Consider the following 17,267-nt stretch of genomic DNA (forward strand, 5'->3'; position numbering starts at 1 on the left):
ATCTACAATCTCATCAGTCATTTGAAGTGTGTGGGTACAGAATCCTATTTCAGCAGCATCTGTCACAAGGTAGGAAGCAATCTTGAGCAAGGTGACAGTCCCTTAATGAGTATAAAAATTTTATGCCTTGTCGGAATTCTTTTGGCCTCTCAGATTCTGACAAGTAGACAGCAGAAACTATTCTCAGTTGTATTGCCATTAGAAGTTGCCATGGCGATGCTCCTCTTCTGCTGAATTAGGGTGTGTGACCTGATTTGCTCTATAGCAAGCGGCTAATGGATGGCATGTTTTGAAAAGCACTTTGAGACACACAAATGTGTACAGTCATTACTTTTATGATTTTTTTTTTTTTTATCATTTTCCCTACTAGATCTCAGTCATTACCAGCTCCGATCAGTTATTGTTCAGCAATGTCATTGAATGCGAAGGGGGACTCATGATAGCAGCCCCCATGCAGTGGCACCAACACAAACTGCCTGATGGAAAAGCTCCTCCTGATGGATACCAGCCTAGTTCTGAGGAAGGTCAACTGAGGGCGCAGCTGCAGGAGGCCCTGAGAGAGTACAACAAGACCAATCCACGGATGACCATCTCGTTTTACAGGGTGCGTCCTAAAAGCACTTTTTCACTTTCCAGTATCATCAGGGGCTTCTCTCGAATCACAACAGGGCAGGGCACATGGTCATTAGCCGGGTGGCGTCTGTGTTTGCAATCAGGCGCCGCATGTTTGCAATCAAACACATTAGGGAGCTCTCTCAACCAGCAAATTGCAAACATTTACGTCCTGCTTATTAAAAAACTTCAGCAGTTAAGGGCAATTTACCTCGTTTCATTATGAGCATTTACGTTGCTTGTTTTCAAAATGCAATTAAGGGTTTATAAAACAAAGTGCCGTATCGATTTCATGCATTGCTTTACCACGGAGGCCACATTGGAGAAATTAGGCCCGAGAGAAACTGGAGGCATTCTGGGCTTCATGCTGTCTATTTCACTCTTAGCTAAGGAGGAGGAGGTTGGGAGCATACACTGATTAAGGTGGTGTAATTTTTCCTAGTTATTATAGGATAAACCAAGAGGCTCACTGCGGGTTTAATCCAAAACCCCAACACCTCTGTTGCTCTCTGCATGTTCCCACGGGTGTCCTGCACTGACTAAAGTTGTGTTGATTGATTAGTGAGTTTAAACTATCCCTGTACGAGAAACTGTTTTGCATTAGCAATTCCCCTGTTTATATGAATGGCTGTGTATGCAAGGAATTAATATACATAAAATGATTTATATGATACTATTGCCAGGAAAGTAATGGGTGAACACTGCATTCCTTACACACTATTTTAATTACTGGGTATTCTTTTTTATTGGCAGAGTACTATTGAGCTGGTGTGTCGGCTAACCCGCATCCTCTCTGGTCCTCACTACGTTGGCCATACCTTGTTGTGTGGAGAAGGTTGTGCTGGGATATGCATGCCACTGGTGAGACTGGCAGCCCACTTAAGCAGTTCTAGAGTCATTCAAGTAAACTCTCATGCCAGGGCGGCTCAGCCACAGGCTTTCATAAAATCCCAGCTGGCAGATGCCTGTGTCACAGCTGGGGTCCAGGTAAGGAAACTTATCTCTGACTTACTACTCCTTGATTGTAATAAAAGGCACCTAGGTCCAGAATGACATTTTTCCCCTTAAACTGTAAATACCTCTCTCCAGTGGCGGACCGTGCATTTCACACCTAGGCCTTCAGTAGTGCTCCATCTGAATCAACCCGCCCCTCAAAAACTAATTTATGGTTATAAAAACCATCTTAATATGCAGAAATACAGTATAAAGAGCCGTTGCATCGCAGATAGATAACTCCTGTAGCCACAATAAATGCCTTTATTGAATAGACAAACCAGGGGTGAACAAGTTCCTTTCTACTGCAGCTACAGCCCGCGACACACATAAAAACATCAATAATAACTCATAAACTTGCAATATTATTTAGGAAAATCGCAACATTTTACTCACCAAAAATTCAGATTATTTGTAAACAAAATCCATCCTCCTCTCTTTCCTTAAAAACCGTTCAATTACTCTGTCGTACAGATTATACGTGTGCTTCAGTTCCATCAGGAAGTCCCTTTCTATTGCCATCGAAGCTAATGCTGAAAGTCGAACCTACCCTGTCGTATTTCTGGCATAAGTTTTAATTCGCTTTAGGGCTGAAAATGTCCGCTCGACAGAAGCAGTGGACACGGGAATGGTCACCGCCAAACATACCAATGTGTACAGCTGCCCCATGATGCTCTCATTCAGATTTTTATATTACGCCATTCTATCCAATCAACGGGTCTGAATACGGTGACGTTGCTGTACGCCTGCTAGAGGGCCATAGTGAAACCAACTCAAAATCTGATTGGTTGAAGCAACATTTTGTAACATTTATTACTAAAATATGAAAAAGTTTCTGTTTTAGCAATGTGTTTACACAGATTACTGTAGAAACGGAACACGCATGAAATGCAAGTATTCCAAATAGCGATCTATTATTTCTATTCTAAAACTCCAGCAGTTCAGTCACTCCCAGGTAATCAAACAAGCCATGAGCTGGGAAAACTTAGTGAACGTTCTGCGATGGTGGGGGATGGAATAGCCGGCTGCTCGCTGCTCCTCATAATCGGCACATTTAGAAGACAAAAGAGAGGTGAGAACGGTTTTAAGGTGGGCCGGATCTACGAGTTTTTTCGTAGACTCTGGTAATTCTAGTGTTAATCAACATTTATTTTGTGTTAGAGGGCCTGCAGAACGGATTGTGAAGACCTCCTGGCAGACTTCTTTCACTTTGACCCTGTCTGGCAACAAATGATGGCTGAAATGTGATTGGTTAAATGCTTTAATACGAAAATACATGTACATGTCTGGAAGCAGGCGCAGCACAACCATCGGAAAAGCTATGAAAGGAAGTGGACAGACTATTTGGAATTATTTAATAAGTATTCATGGACAAAATATAATTAACATCAGTTTGTGATTCAGATATTTTTTTAGGCCAGCAGAGAAGGCCTTGCAGGCCCTGACGGCCCGCCACTGCCTCTCTCACATAATTGTCTCTCTATTATAATAAAAAAATCCTAAACGTTGGCACGATACACATGCAGAACAGGTTAGAGATAATGAAAGTACCAAAATTTGAAAGTCTCAAAAAAATGATAGTCAAAAAAAAGTCAAAATGAAAGTCAAAAAAAAAAGCGCAAACAAACAGAAATTATTACTCGGTGAAATAATGGAACAGCAAAAAGAAATCGAATATATTGTTCGATTTAAATTTTAAGTCTGATACTTGTAGATTGTCTAATTCGTGTTGCCATCAGTGAAAAGTAGAGTTTCTTCCCAATGAAGAGGCGTATCTGTGAGAATTCAAAGATTTGTTTGGTGAAAGTTGGCGAGCAAAGCGAGCCGGGGACGAAGTCCCCTAGATTTATCTAAAACTTTTCTTATGGGGTGCCCTTAAGACATAGTAGCAAGTACTACTACGTCGCATCTTCAGAGCCCTGCATCTGATCCCAAACCAGGCACTTCTAAATTGAATGACTGGTTGTGGATGTTTGCCTGAATGTGCACTGCAATGAACTGGTTCCATTTCTAAAGATGGTTTCTTCTTTATTTCAATGCTGGCAGGATAGCCTCATGTCTCTATGATCTAAGGGATGGTTAGACTGCTGAATGGAGTTCTCATGTCCAGTTCACATTAGTATGGTAAAAGGGCTTCTGCCCATCTCAGTAGGCTAATAAAATGTTTTTTCATGGCTGATCATGCCTATACTGTGTATTGTGTATTCCGTATTAAATGCTGAGGTTCCCTGTTGTCATACCATAAAATGGAGTCAACACTGGGATAGATTTCATTGTCAGTAAAATGGAGAGTTGCATTCAAATCAGATTAACATGTTTGGTTTTGAGAATATGTCATTGAAAAGCACTTTCAATTAGTAAGCACTTAAGCAATGCAGTCTTTTTGAAATCCGAGATTAATTGGATTATTGTTTAAATTTATATGTATCATAAGCATTGTGCTTGTGTAAGTGGTTACATTAGGGTTCGTTGATAGGTTTGAATGGTATATTTTGGGTGGAATATGGAAATTATGTGGGCATACTTCTTAAAACACTATTTTCTACAGTTGGGTTTAGTGGGGTATGTGCCATGGACGGAGGACTTTGAATAGGATCCAGGTGAACAAAAAGCACACCATTTACATGCTTTACAAGGACATCATATAACAGTGATGTAGAACTCAGCCTCAGGCTGGTAGTGGTGTAGGATTTTCAACATGGGGTACAGAAGGATGTTAGAAAGGGGTGTGTGGCACTCCCTATATCTCTGCAGAAGGATGAAGGTTCACATCTTTAAAGTCTTGGTGCTTCCTGTTTAGCTATATGTATGTGAGACATGGACACTATCCAATGACCTGAGATGAAGACCTTCGGAGAATCCTTGGGTACTGCTGGTTTGACTTTGTGTTGAACGAGTGTTTGCAGACAGAGTTCCAAATAAGGCATATTGTGAGGGAACATCAGTTATGGCACTATGGCCATGTGGCATGATTCCCTGAGGGTGATTCAGCTGGCAGGATCCTCGTTGTTGAGGAACCGAGCGGCTGGACCAGGCCAAGGGAACACCCATGTAACACCTGGCTGCAGCAGATAGACAGTAATTTCTGGAGGGTGGGACTGGGCCACGTGTCTCCTGGGGGGTTGCCAACTGGGATTCCAAGCTGTTTCGTCGTGTGGTGGTTGTGGCAACACACTGTACCACTGCACACTCCCTACCCTGACTTGAGTAACATTAGGTTTTAAAGGAAAACTGAGAATGGGTTCCACTTACAAAATGTGGCTTAGAAGGGGAAACCCTAAAAACCCAGTATGCTAAGTGAATGTAGTAAGGAAGTAAAGCAAGAGTTCCAAAGTTTTGGAAATAACACAATGCTACAATGTACATAAGAAATATACAGTATGTGCATAGTTTTATTTTACATACTCTTTAACAATACGACAGGGGAAGAAAAACAAATGACCTACATTGTCTGTGGTGAAAAGAGTGAAGGCAGTTTTGATGTGCTGACTTTCCTCCATTTTTGCCTTCAGAGAGGGTCAAGTGCATGAAATGCAGTCTGTTGCCCCACACGGTCCAGATTTTCCGATAGTTCCACTTCGCTAAGCCGTCCACCCTCAGTCTGCGAAGCAAATGAGAGCGACATAACAGATTTGTCTAGTGAAGATCTGTTCATCTGGCAATTAACTGGCCTCCGAGGTTCCTTAATTTTAATGAGATAGTTAATCATTTGATACTATCGCATATCAATAAAGGCTGCCAGGATTCCACTTCATTAACCTTCGAAGTGTCAATCCTCATTTTTCTTACCACAGTATGTGATATTTCTGCGATGAAACTTTATTACATCAGCGTGAAAAAAGGGAACTGGTACTTTTTTTGCTTAAATGTCAGTTCAAATCTGTCATCTGCAGCTTTACCAATTTCAGCCATTAGCCAATAAAATCACAAATGTCACACTTGTAATCCCCAGAGTGGCTGCTTCAAGGCTGTGGGCAGGGCTAATTAATCTCAGAGCTGTATGTAACAATTTATTACCCGTATCTTATCAGGGGGCTCATTTGTAATATTTTCAGAAAACCTTGAACTGACATAATGTAGTGCCTTCCTTTGAGATATCAAAGTGAATGTTAATGTAAAGTTTTGACACCATTGCTGGAGAGTAGCTTTAGGATTACGTGTCTTATTTTGTGTTCAGGTTTGTATTGGAATGTATGAAATAACATAGTGCTCATATCATTACTTAAAGAAGAAAAATCATTAAAGGGACCCTATCCCATACATTGACCACCTGTTCCAGACCATATATAGTCCTGTGAATAGTGCAAAGAAAGTAAAGACAGAGAATATGCCAAGAGGGAGTATCCACACAAACCATCCAGCTGAGCCAAAAGAAAAGAAAGCAGAGACAGAGAGAGAGAGAGCTAATATATATACCACAGAGATCCAGTCCCCTAGCAGACTTCTTGATAATGGAAATGAATAACTTGTTAATTTAAGATGCAGAAAGTTCTTAAAGGAACTAGAATATTAAAAGAATGATTTTTAGAGTTTGGGGAGAATAGAAATGGGGTCCTTCCTTTTCAAAACTAAAGTGAGTGTTGCAGTAATAGTGCTCAATGAAAAGAGTACATTGAAAAGGACTATGAGACAGAGCACAAAGATCCAAGAAAACAATAAGTGGTAGGAAAGGAATTACCTTTTATAGACTGAGAGTTGGAAACACAGGAAACATAGGAGGCATTGGGGGCAATCATAAAGCAAATGGATAAAAGTACTGGGGACTTTTTAGGGAACATTGATGACACAAAGGGTCAAAAGCAAATCACATGGCAAAAAGCCTTTGTGGGTGAGACGCAGGCGGTGAACAAATTCAAACTGAATGTGTTGAATATTTAATGCTCTGGCTGTCTTTTCCATTCCATCTGGTCAAAAATGAATTTTAGAAACAGTAAATGCTTAGTCTTTTGCCATATGGTATCCTTAGTTTGTAGTTTAGAACACATACAACATTGTTTGCTATGACTGCTGTTCTAGTGCAGTCCTTTTTACCAGTTAGTGTAACCACAGTTTCCTCTACTCCTGATGTCTTCATCTATTATCTGATATATCCTAACTCCAGTAATCTGTCATAAAACGACTGAAGGCAACTTTCATATTGAGGTCTCCACCACAAGTACAAAGTACCGGTAAATCCTGGGATTGTGAGATTCATGCATTTACAGCTGATAAATATAATGTCCCTCCAAAGTGTCAGACCTTGAGCCCATCATCTTTTCCTTCACCTAAGGCCACCAGACCTTCTGCAATTGTGGGATGATGAAGGCATTGCCCCCTAGTGGCCACTTGCAGATACACGTTCCGTACTCTCTTAAATCATCTGACCTAGTAGCCTAGTCACAATGGTGCCTGACTGAAAATCTCACTTTACAGATCAGTCCCCACCACTGCTTAAAAGTGTGACCCAAATCAAGTCACTTAGCCTTCCTCTCTCCAGTTATAGAAATGAATGTAAAGAATTGTGCTATAGTTCCCTAGATCTTGATAGTCTTCATTGTAAAAAGTCATTTAGTAGTTATGTATCCTCTAAATAGCAAGCTGCACCAAAGACCAGAGAGTCTGGCACATAAGATTCTAATGGCTGCAGCATCTTTCATTACAAACAAGTTACCTTGTAGCGAAAGAGCAGCTTGCTTTATGCGCACATTAATACATGGAAGAAGGTTTGCTTAACCTAACTCCACAACACTCTTCCTAAAGAACACCCAATCAATTTGCAGGTGTCCCGGACATACTTTTGATAAGAATGTTTTTTTAGCTCCATCTGAGGGTTCAGGCTATATTGTTCAATGCATCAGTACTCTGGAGGCTGTGTCTCCTGCTTTTAGGGACATATAGGTAAAGCACTCCAGTAATTCACCATTCTCACACTTTAATTCTGCACCCCTGCACTGGTCAGCTTGATGTCTTCATTGCAGTGCCTCATCCTGGAGCTGGCAAGAGTGGAGATTTGTCAGTAAGTGAAAACATCTGTGTAAAGTAAAACTAGCAGGCAGGTTTAAATTAAAAATGAGCTTTGGGGTTTTAGACAAAGCTTTAACATTAATATTTGATTCACTCTTTCAGATAACAGCAACAGCACTTTGTATCATTTAGGGTAGTCTAAAAAGCAGCAGTTTTTGCAGCCAGCAGATGGCAGTGTATGTCAATAAATGGGTGGACTTCCAAGTTTTGAAGGGACACAAAGGAAGCAGTAGCAGTTTTTTTTTCCTTACTTTTAAATATGTTTTTCAATATCTTGGAGTCAATGTCGATACATTTTGAGAACCAAATACGGCTGATTGACAAAATACAGAAAAGGCATGTTCGGTAAAAGGTACAAATTGAACCACCTGCATCTCAACATCAATAAGACAAAGAGGATAATCAAAGACTTCAGAAGTGTCAAGCTTAGGCTACTCTGCCCTCGGTTCTCATTGATGGTGAAGATATGGAATTGGTGAGGACAAATAGTATAAATACTTTGGGTGCCTGTGAAAAACAGACTTAAGTGAAGTACCATCACAGAGGCTGGATGCAGGAAGGGTCAGAGTCACTTCTATTTCCTGAAGAGGTTGAGGTAACTTGGTGTATGCAGGCCACTCTTATTGTATATGTTTTCTGCCAGTCTGTAATGTCAAGAGTGTTTTTCAAAGCTGTAGTGTGCTGGGGAAATGACATTAGTGCAGGTGATGCCAACATAGTACATAAACTGATTAAAAATGTTAGTTCAATCTTAGGAGTCAGGGTGGTCTCACTACACAAAGTGGTAAAACAGAGGTCACTCAGCAAACTGCTTACTATCCTGGATAATGACGCTCACCCCCTGTATGAAGGTTTGGGCAAACAGAGGAGCACATTTGAAACAACTGTGTTTCTTCAAGGATTTCTATATAAGGTCGTTCCTACCCTCAGCCATCAGGCTCTATAATGAGTCACTCCTCAGCCAAGGTGGTCTTGTTTTCTGTGTGTGGAATGGTATTGAGCTGGTCAAGCAGACATTTTAACAGACAATGGTGCTATGTGTAATATACTGTGACAGTGACTGACATCCTGTATCGTAAAACTGTAACTTATAATTCTGTGTCATTCTAATCACTTTGCACTTAGTAAATACGTACACTTTGCTAATTTACTTATATATCATTCTTGTGCTATGTGTATTTGTATGCATAATTGTGCCTTTTTTGTCTTCTGCTGTAACTCTGCAGTTTCCTTTGGAATTAATAATGTTTTCTATCTATCTATCTATCTATCTATCTATCTATCTATCTATCTATCTATCTATCTATCTATCTATCTATCTATCTATCTATCTATCTATCTATCGTTGAATAAGAGCTCGGTTGAAGCCGACCCAACACAGACTGACAGTGGAGACACGGGTAAAATAAACAAAAAGATTTTATTGTCTTCAGCTGTGGGACACGTCTTCCCTGTGTCCCAGGCAGCTTTGCCCTCCTCCTCCCGACTCTGGTGCCCTGAGTGGTGGCCGCAAGCTCCTTTTACAGCTCACCCAGAAGTGCTCCAGGTGGTAATTGGTCTAATTAGGCTGCACTTCCGGGTGTGGCTGCGGAAAGCCGTGCAGCTCCCCCTGGCGATGGCCATGGAACCCAACAGGGATGAGCTCCGGTGTTCCACAATAGTGGCCCTGATGCAACCCAGGGGGACTGCCACGAAGTGTTTCAGGGGATGTAGTAATAATAATAATAATTCATTACATTTATATAGCGCTTTTCTCAGTACTCAAAGTGTGCATCCCATGGCTGCACCCAGCCGGGTATGGGTCCTGGCCGTCCGTCACACTATCTATCTATCTATCTATCTATCTATCTATCTATCTATCTATCTATCTATCTATCTATCTATCTATCTATCTATCTATCTATCCTCTGAATTTGCATTCATATTTAAGAAATACCTTTCGTTATTATGGAAATTTTTCTGTAACGATTATGGGGAAAATACATATACTATTATAACTGGGTTCGCTGGTGATTTGCCATCTCTAATGGTAGTGGCACAAGACGGCCCTTTAGCTGCTGTGCTGTGTCTAGTAAACAGTAAACCAAGGACAAAATAATTGGTTGTCCTCTGCTGGATCAAGCTTACTGCGTAACATGCTTGTTGCATGATGTTTAGAACATTTAACACTGGGCTTTGACCTGCTCTTCCTTGACCTCTCCTGGTCTGCCACAGGGGTGATTCCAAGCCACTGGTGCTCTTCTAATCTGAAGATGGGAGCTAAAGCAAGATGAATATGTCGCAATTGTAGTAGAAACTGCAAATAAGAATGCACAGCATTTGCAAGCAAAGGTGCCGGCGATGGCGTACCATCATGCACAAACTAGGAGTTGGAATATAAAAATGCATGTGAAGCCCAAAAAAGAGAGACACCACCAAACTGAAGAATATTATAGATGTAATGGGAGGAAGCATATGCCATCGAAATGCAAGTTTAAATATGAGAAGTGCCATGCATGTGGCAAAGTAGGGCATATAGCGAAAGCATGTAGAAGTAAGAAAAAACGAGCTGGGTAGAGAGCACCGTGCACAAACGTTAAACAAAGAAAACACGAGGAGCAAGTGGAGCAAGATTTCCCCTGTACAGTGTTATGAGTAATAACATAAAACGAGTTAAACCGTTTGAAGAGGAAATGAACATCACTGGCAAACCTGTTCACTTTGAGATTAACACTGGTAGTATTGTCACTATATGAGTGAGTTAAAGTTTAAAGAGTCATGTAAACAAGACACAGTGAGCCCTCCATTGCAAAAGACTGACATTGTGCTGAAAACTTATACTGGAGAGCCAATAAACATAATGGAGGTGACTGATGCAAATGTCAGATATCAAGCAGCAGCAGAGAGACTTACCTCTGGTGATCGTGGAAGGAGCAGGGTCTAATTTATTAGGCAGAGGTTGGCTTTAGGAGATTAAGCTGAATTTGGGAGAAGTTAAAGATATTCAAATTGGGACATTGACTTTGCAGCAAGTGCTTTCAAGGCATGCTAACTTCTTTAAGGAGAAGGTGGGTACACTGAAGGGTACAATTATTCAGGTGGCAGCTACAGTACATCTAGAATTATTAGACTGAGGTCCAGGTGTTCTAAAATAGAGGAGGAAATTAAAAGAGGAAATTATTACATCGGTGAAATATTCTGCGTGGGCTGCTCCCATCATTCCCTATTAAAATCAGATCGCACAGTTCGATTATGCAGGGACTACAAATTGACTGTGAACCAAGTTGCCCTATTAGAACAATATGCAATTTCCAGAGTTGATGACTTGTTTGCAGTATTGTCCAGGGGTGAGAAATTTACCAAACTGGACTTGAGTCATGCTTATCAGCAAATTACAGTGGATGAACAGTCCAAGAAATTTCAGATCATAAACACACATAAAGGAAAGTTTACCTATAATTGTTTGGAGTTTCCTCCGCTCCTGCCATATTTCAAAGGCTTATGGACAACTTATTGCAAGGTGTGCCACATGTACAGTAGCTGTATACCTGGATGTCATCTTGGTGAAAGGTGACACTGATGAGGAACACTTATAAAATTTGCAGGGTTAGAAGAGGCTGGGTTATGTCTCAAACGTAATAAATATGTATTCCTGACTTCCAAAGTGCAATAGTTAGGGCATGTTTAAGAAGATATTTCCAATTCGACAAGGAAGGGTTGGCTGTGATTTTTAGAATCCAAAGATTCCATAAATATTTGCATGGATGTGTTTTCCCAAACTACACTGATCATAAACCTCTGGCAATGTTGTTTAATGAAAAGAAACCTGTACCACAGATGGTTTCACCCAGAATCCAGAAAAGGTCTACTTTGCTAAGAGCATATGAATATAAAATCTTGTATAGACCTGGAAAAAGTCACGCTAATGCGAATGCATTGAGCAGATTGCCTTTGCCAGAGACAGATGGGGACAGTGAAAATGCAGAGAAAGTGTTAATGATGGAAGTTTTTTAGAGAATCCTCCACTGCAGACAGAACAGGTAAAACAGTGGACTACAAAAGTTGTGATTTTATCACAAGTGTGGGAATACATTTATAAAGGTTGGCCAAAAAATCACAGAACCAAATTTAAAGCCATACTACTCTAGGAGAGCAGCGTTAAGCGTGCGAGATTGGAGAGAGCAAGAGTGGTTGTCTCACCTCCAGGTTGTAATTTATTGTTGAAACAACTGCATAGGACACATAATGGTATGTCAAAAATGAAAGGACTGGTGAGATCCTGTGTCTGGTGGCCAGGGATGGATCAGAATCTTGAAAAAGAACTGAAAAAGTGTTAAGAGTGTCAGAGACAGGGAGAATACATCCTTGGGAATGGCCAGAGAAACCCTAGGTTAGAATTCACATAGATTATGCAGGCCCTTTCATGGGAAAAATGTTTTTAGTAATTGTTAATGCGCATTCAAAATGGATAGATGCACTTGCAATGAATTCAGTGACAACTCAAGCAACCATTGAATAGCTAAGTCAAAGTTTTAATTTACATGGAATTCCTGGTTTCAGATAATGGAATATGCTTTGCTAGTGCAGAATTTGCTAAATTTATAAAAGCCAAAGGAATAGACCATGTCACTTCTGCACTTTTTCACCCTTCATCTAATGGTCTTGCTGAGAGATCAGTATAGACTTTGAAAGAGGGGATGAAAAAAATGAAAGGAGGTACAATAGAGACAAGATTGCCACGATTTTTGTTCAAGTACAGGATCATACCTCACATGACTACAGGGTCATCTCCTGCTGAAATTTTAATGTCATGAAGGTTAAGGACTGCATTTGATCTTCTGGTGCCTAATTTAAAAGGGAAAAATGAAAAAAGAAACAATGAATACAGAGCATAACTGTAAATCAGGGCCAGAAAATGAGATGTTTTGAACAAGGAGATGAGGTATGGGTTAGAAACTACAGTTATGGACCTAAATGGATTCTGTTACTGAAAACTCTACTGGCCCCATTTCCTATTCAATAGTTTTAGGTCATGGTCAGCCTCTGAGAAGACATGGTGATCAAATCAAACCAAGTTTTGTAGAGCATGTTTCAAGCATGGACACTGACATAAATTCTGAGAAAGAAAGAAATAGTTCTAAATTCCCAGCTGTTGCAGGGGGCATTGAACCAACCAGTCCTTTAGAAAATTGCTATGGAAGGAAACTCACATATAAATTTAAAGCCATTAAGACGTTAAGAACAGAAGAGACATCCTTCTGTTCAACTCAAAGATTTTGTTAGTTAAAAGTGGATTGCAGGAAAAATGACTTAAATAAAAAAAGGAAAAATGTGCTGGAAGTTTAGTTGTTCACATAGAATGTGAAGTTTGTGTTTTATACAAGGGATACATTTTTGTGTGTATTGTTAGCTTAGGCTATGACCTTCTTTAGATTCCTTACAATGAAATTACATTAGCTTAAGAAGAGGTGGGTGTTGTATCCTGGACAGACTTAAGTAAGCCATGTTAGCCATCTGCAGTTCCAGTTGCTATTAGTAGGGGGTGTTGGTATGCTACTCTGATACAGGGTTGTCCAGGGAGTGGGTGGTAATTTATTGATATGAGAGACAAGAAGTTCTAATGAAGGCCTGCACTGTAAGAGATTAGGACCTTGTTCATTGTTATTGGATTTAATAAAATAATTCATTAATAATATAGTTGGCAGGTGTGTGTCATCACTATCTCACCAGAAGATACAACAACATGTCTGAATACAGAAAGAAAATGTGATGTTAGGTGGTTTTTTAGCATAAACTGATGCAGTTTCTCACTTTGTTCATCACAAAGAAAACTTTGAGAACTGCTATGAAACTTGACCAGGTACAGTATCTACACACAACCCAACTACCCACATGGACGCTCAGTGGAACACTGACTGAGAATTTGGCTAAACGTATGATGTTGCTTCTACATTTTTGCCAAGCCTCGCAGAGACTGCCCAAGACCAGACATTTCTCAACAAACTGTTACTTTCCTTTGGTCTAACAAGAAAGAGACAGTCTGTTGCAGGGTTCCAGAGACTCTGCGAAAGTGTAGGCATGGTACTAAGTATTTTGTGCTTCATATTATCATCTTTGGTGGCCATTTTTGGTCAAAAAAAATTTGTTATCCTGAAATTTATGTTTCGTTAAAATTTTTTCTATTAAACATGATGTTGTATGAATGTTTGTCTGGGCCAACAAAAAGTATTCCTTATTCTGAAAAATTTGTTACTTTGGTATTCAATATAACGGGATATGACTTGTACTTTGTCAACCCCAGTAATAGAAAGGAGCAAATTGTAAATTTTCATTGTTATGTGTAATTATAGGTTATTGTGAATATTTTTCTTTGTCCTATATTACTTTCTTATTTATGTAGTCAATCTGTATTGTTTATTAATTATCACCCAACAATATAAATTTGGGATGTTTTTTATTTTTCACTGTACCCTAAATGCAAATGTTTAAAACACAGTTATTATTTTGTTAAGTTGTTGCTGATCCTTGCTCTGGAAAGTGATGATGTGTTGCATGTTCGTCAAGCATGCATCTATCAATAAACTTGGAACTTGAAATGTCGTAATAGAGGTTTGGACCACTTGAGCCACTGAAACAGCTTTAACATGCTTAGTTATAGATTCATCAAGTTTTGAATTCCAGTTTTTAGGTTTTATATTCTTTAACTTTTACATTTTATGATAAGCCTTCTGAACTAATCCTACTGTTTTCTTTAATCACTTGGACAATGACACAACTGTTTTGGCCTCTAGGGACAGAGAGTGGTCCTGGTTTTGATGGAGGACCATTTATTGAACAGTGTGATGGACTATGTCGCCCAGCTTACTATCTCCGGGTCCATGGCTCATTTGTTTACGCAGGAGCAGCAAGCTTCCATCATGAATAAAGTGCGCAGTGAGGTAAAGGATACGCTTGACCGCTCTCTTTCTGCTCTAAGTGTGGTGTCTCCATTTATTTTGGTTCACCAAGTCTTTTTGTAAAATTCAGTTAGATTGGCTTTTAAATTTTTCCAGGTCAGTGTGCAAATTGCTTTTGGAGAGGGTTCCATCATGGCCTGCATTTAATAGGACTGCATTACAGAGATTGTGAAGGTTGCTGAACAAATCACAGAAAGGAAGAAAAGAGTTTTTTTTTTACAAAGTCACATCTCTTCTTTTGTCATTTGGTTAATTCAAGAAGGGACTAAGATAAGATAAACTAGCTTTAAGTTGTTAAAATTGTGTATCTTGAGGCTCAGTGCCTTTTAAAATAAAACATTTTACCATGGGGCGGTGCAGTGGTAGCAATGCTGCCTCACAGTAAGGAGGCCTGGGTTCGCTTCCCGGGTCCTCCCTACGTAGAGTTTGCATGTTCTCCCCGTGTCTGCGTGGGTTTCCTCCGGGTGCTCCCGTTTCCTGCCACAGTCCAAAGACATGCAGGTTAGGTGCATTGGCGATCCTAAAATTGTCCCTAGTGTGTGCTTGGTGTGTGGGTGTGTGTGCCCTGCGGTGGGCTGGCGCACTGCTCGGGATTTGTTCCTGCCTTGCGCCCTGTGTTGGCTGGGATTGGCTCCAGCAGACCCCAGAGACCCTGTGTTAGGATATAGCGGGTTGGATGATGATTGACATTTTACCTTGTTAGTAAGTCTTAATATTTAGAAAAACAAACTTTCTGGTATCTATTGTGTTGAGCAAAGTGAAGAATTATAAAGAACTTGTCAACATTGCAACTGAAATCAGGTTTTTGGCATTCATTTACTTTTTAAATGTTTTCTTTTAGAAATGGTAATAAAAATGAAAATCATTTAATACTTTTAATTTATTGCCGTAACCCTTATTTTTTTTCCTCTTTTTTAACTTGTTAAAAGATAACCAAGGAAGGTATGCATTTCACCAAAGAAGATGCCTGGGAGTATTTCTCACAAAAAGTCACTCAAAATTTGCGCTGCGTGATAATTGCTTTCTCTGCTGGGGGATTGTTCCACCACTGGTGCCGTGAACTTCCAGCTTTCACTAACACTATCAACATCTACTATGTTCCACACTGGTCCAGGTAAGATACTGAAGACCAACTACTGATTCCACATTGTGTGAGCAAAAAAATGATTTTCCTTCCAGTCTTGATCACAATGAGTATCCTATGCATTAAGAGCTCTGAACTTTAACAGAGAGGTGACTCAGGTTTGCTTTTATATTTGAATATCTACAGAGCAGATGTTGTTCAGTCATCAGTGTAGTGATTTGAGTTTGATTCCTGAACGGGCCATTGTCTGGTCCTTGTATCCACAATGGTTTTTCTCACATTCAGTACTTTGGTCTCCTCCGAGATCCTAATGGCATACTTGGTGTGAAAGCATTTGTGAGTTTCCCCTGTGATAGACTGGTTTGATCCTGTTTTGATCTGAAAATAGGTTGATGTATTTGAACATTTAAGAATTACATGGAATGTCTATGCAAGAGATACTGGAGAAATGAGGGTTTGGTCTTCATAATGAAGTGGAGAATACAGAAATACAAATACAAAAGACCCTTGAATGAAAATTAGAGCAATACTAGAGAAAAGTGATGATAAAAATGAATGGAAAAATCAATGTTAGTATACTGAGGCTACATTCAGACTGCAGCTAAAATTTAACACTAGAATCCCTGAAGCTTACGATTTTTTTGTTGTCCCTGACCTCCTTAAGTTTTCCTGACATACACAAACTTGTATCTCCTTATCATTGTCATTTGTTTTGCAAATTAGATTAACAGAAAGCAGCCTGCTAAACCCCCACCCCCATTCAGTCAGATGAAGGCATCACCCTGCTGCAGTCCTCATAGCTGAAGTCTATGTTGAAGTGTTTATCTGGTGGTGCGTTTGTAAGGAATTATATAGGCAATGCAATATTATGATTTGAAATACGTACATTTCATATGTGTTTGGTGTCTATAACAATCTGTGTAAATATAGAATGACAGAGGAAATGCGAGGCAAGAAATGCTGAACATAACTCTAAAACGGCAAATGTTTTCACATATTATAGTAATAATGACATAATTTTGACGTGAAGTGTAGGATGTGTGAAGACTGAGGACCAAATACCCAAGAAACACTTTCACAAAAGGTGTAATAAAACAAGTTTGCTTTTATTCAAGAATACAGTAATCCTTCCTCCATCGCGGGGGTTGCGTTCCAGAGCCACCCGCGAAATAAGAAAATCCGCGAAGTAGAAACCATATGTTTATCCATCCATCCATCCATTTTCCAACCCGCTGAATCCGAACACAGGGTCACGGGGGTCTGCTGGAGCCAATCCCAGCCAACACAGGGCACAAGGCAGGGAACCAATCCCGGGCAGGGTGCCTACCCACCGCAGGACACACAGAAACACACCCACACACCAAGCACACACTAGGGCCAATTTAGAATCGCCAATCCACCTAACCTGCATGTCTTTGGACTGTGGGAGGAAACCGGAGCGCCCGGAGGAAACCCACGCAGACACGGGGAGAACATGCAAACTCCACGCAGGGTGGACCCGGGAAGTGAACCCGGGTCTCCTAACTGCGAGGCAGCAGCGCTACCACTGCGCCACCGTGCCGCCCCCATATGTTTATATGGTTATTTTTATATTGTCATGCTTGGGTCACAGATTTGCGCAGAAACACAGGAGGTTGTAG

The 17,267-nt window shown here is 40.2% G+C and overlaps 1 protein-coding gene across 3 annotated transcripts in view; it reads left to right on the forward strand.

Annotated features, from left to right (window-relative positions):
* Positions 1-17,267, forward strand: part of LOC114656546 (dynein axonemal heavy chain 9-like) — a 247,958-nt gene that overhangs the window by 20,029 nt on the left and 210,662 nt on the right. For all 3 annotated transcript variants that reach the window (XM_051930715.1, XM_051930717.1, XM_051930716.1), the window contains exons 9-12: positions 371-604; positions 1,366-1,599; positions 14,379-14,525; positions 15,473-15,657. In XM_051930715.1, the coding sequence (XP_051786675.1) occupies positions 371-604; positions 1,366-1,599; positions 14,379-14,525; positions 15,473-15,657 (800 nt within the window). The remainder of the gene's footprint in view (positions 1-370; positions 605-1,365; positions 1,600-14,378; positions 14,526-15,472; positions 15,658-17,267) is intronic.

The sequence above is a fragment of the Erpetoichthys calabaricus genome, chromosome 8, assembly GCF_900747795.2.
Source record: "Erpetoichthys calabaricus chromosome 8, fErpCal1.3, whole genome shotgun sequence".
Taxonomy (NCBI): Eukaryota; Metazoa; Chordata; class Cladistia; order Polypteriformes; family Polypteridae; genus Erpetoichthys; species Erpetoichthys calabaricus.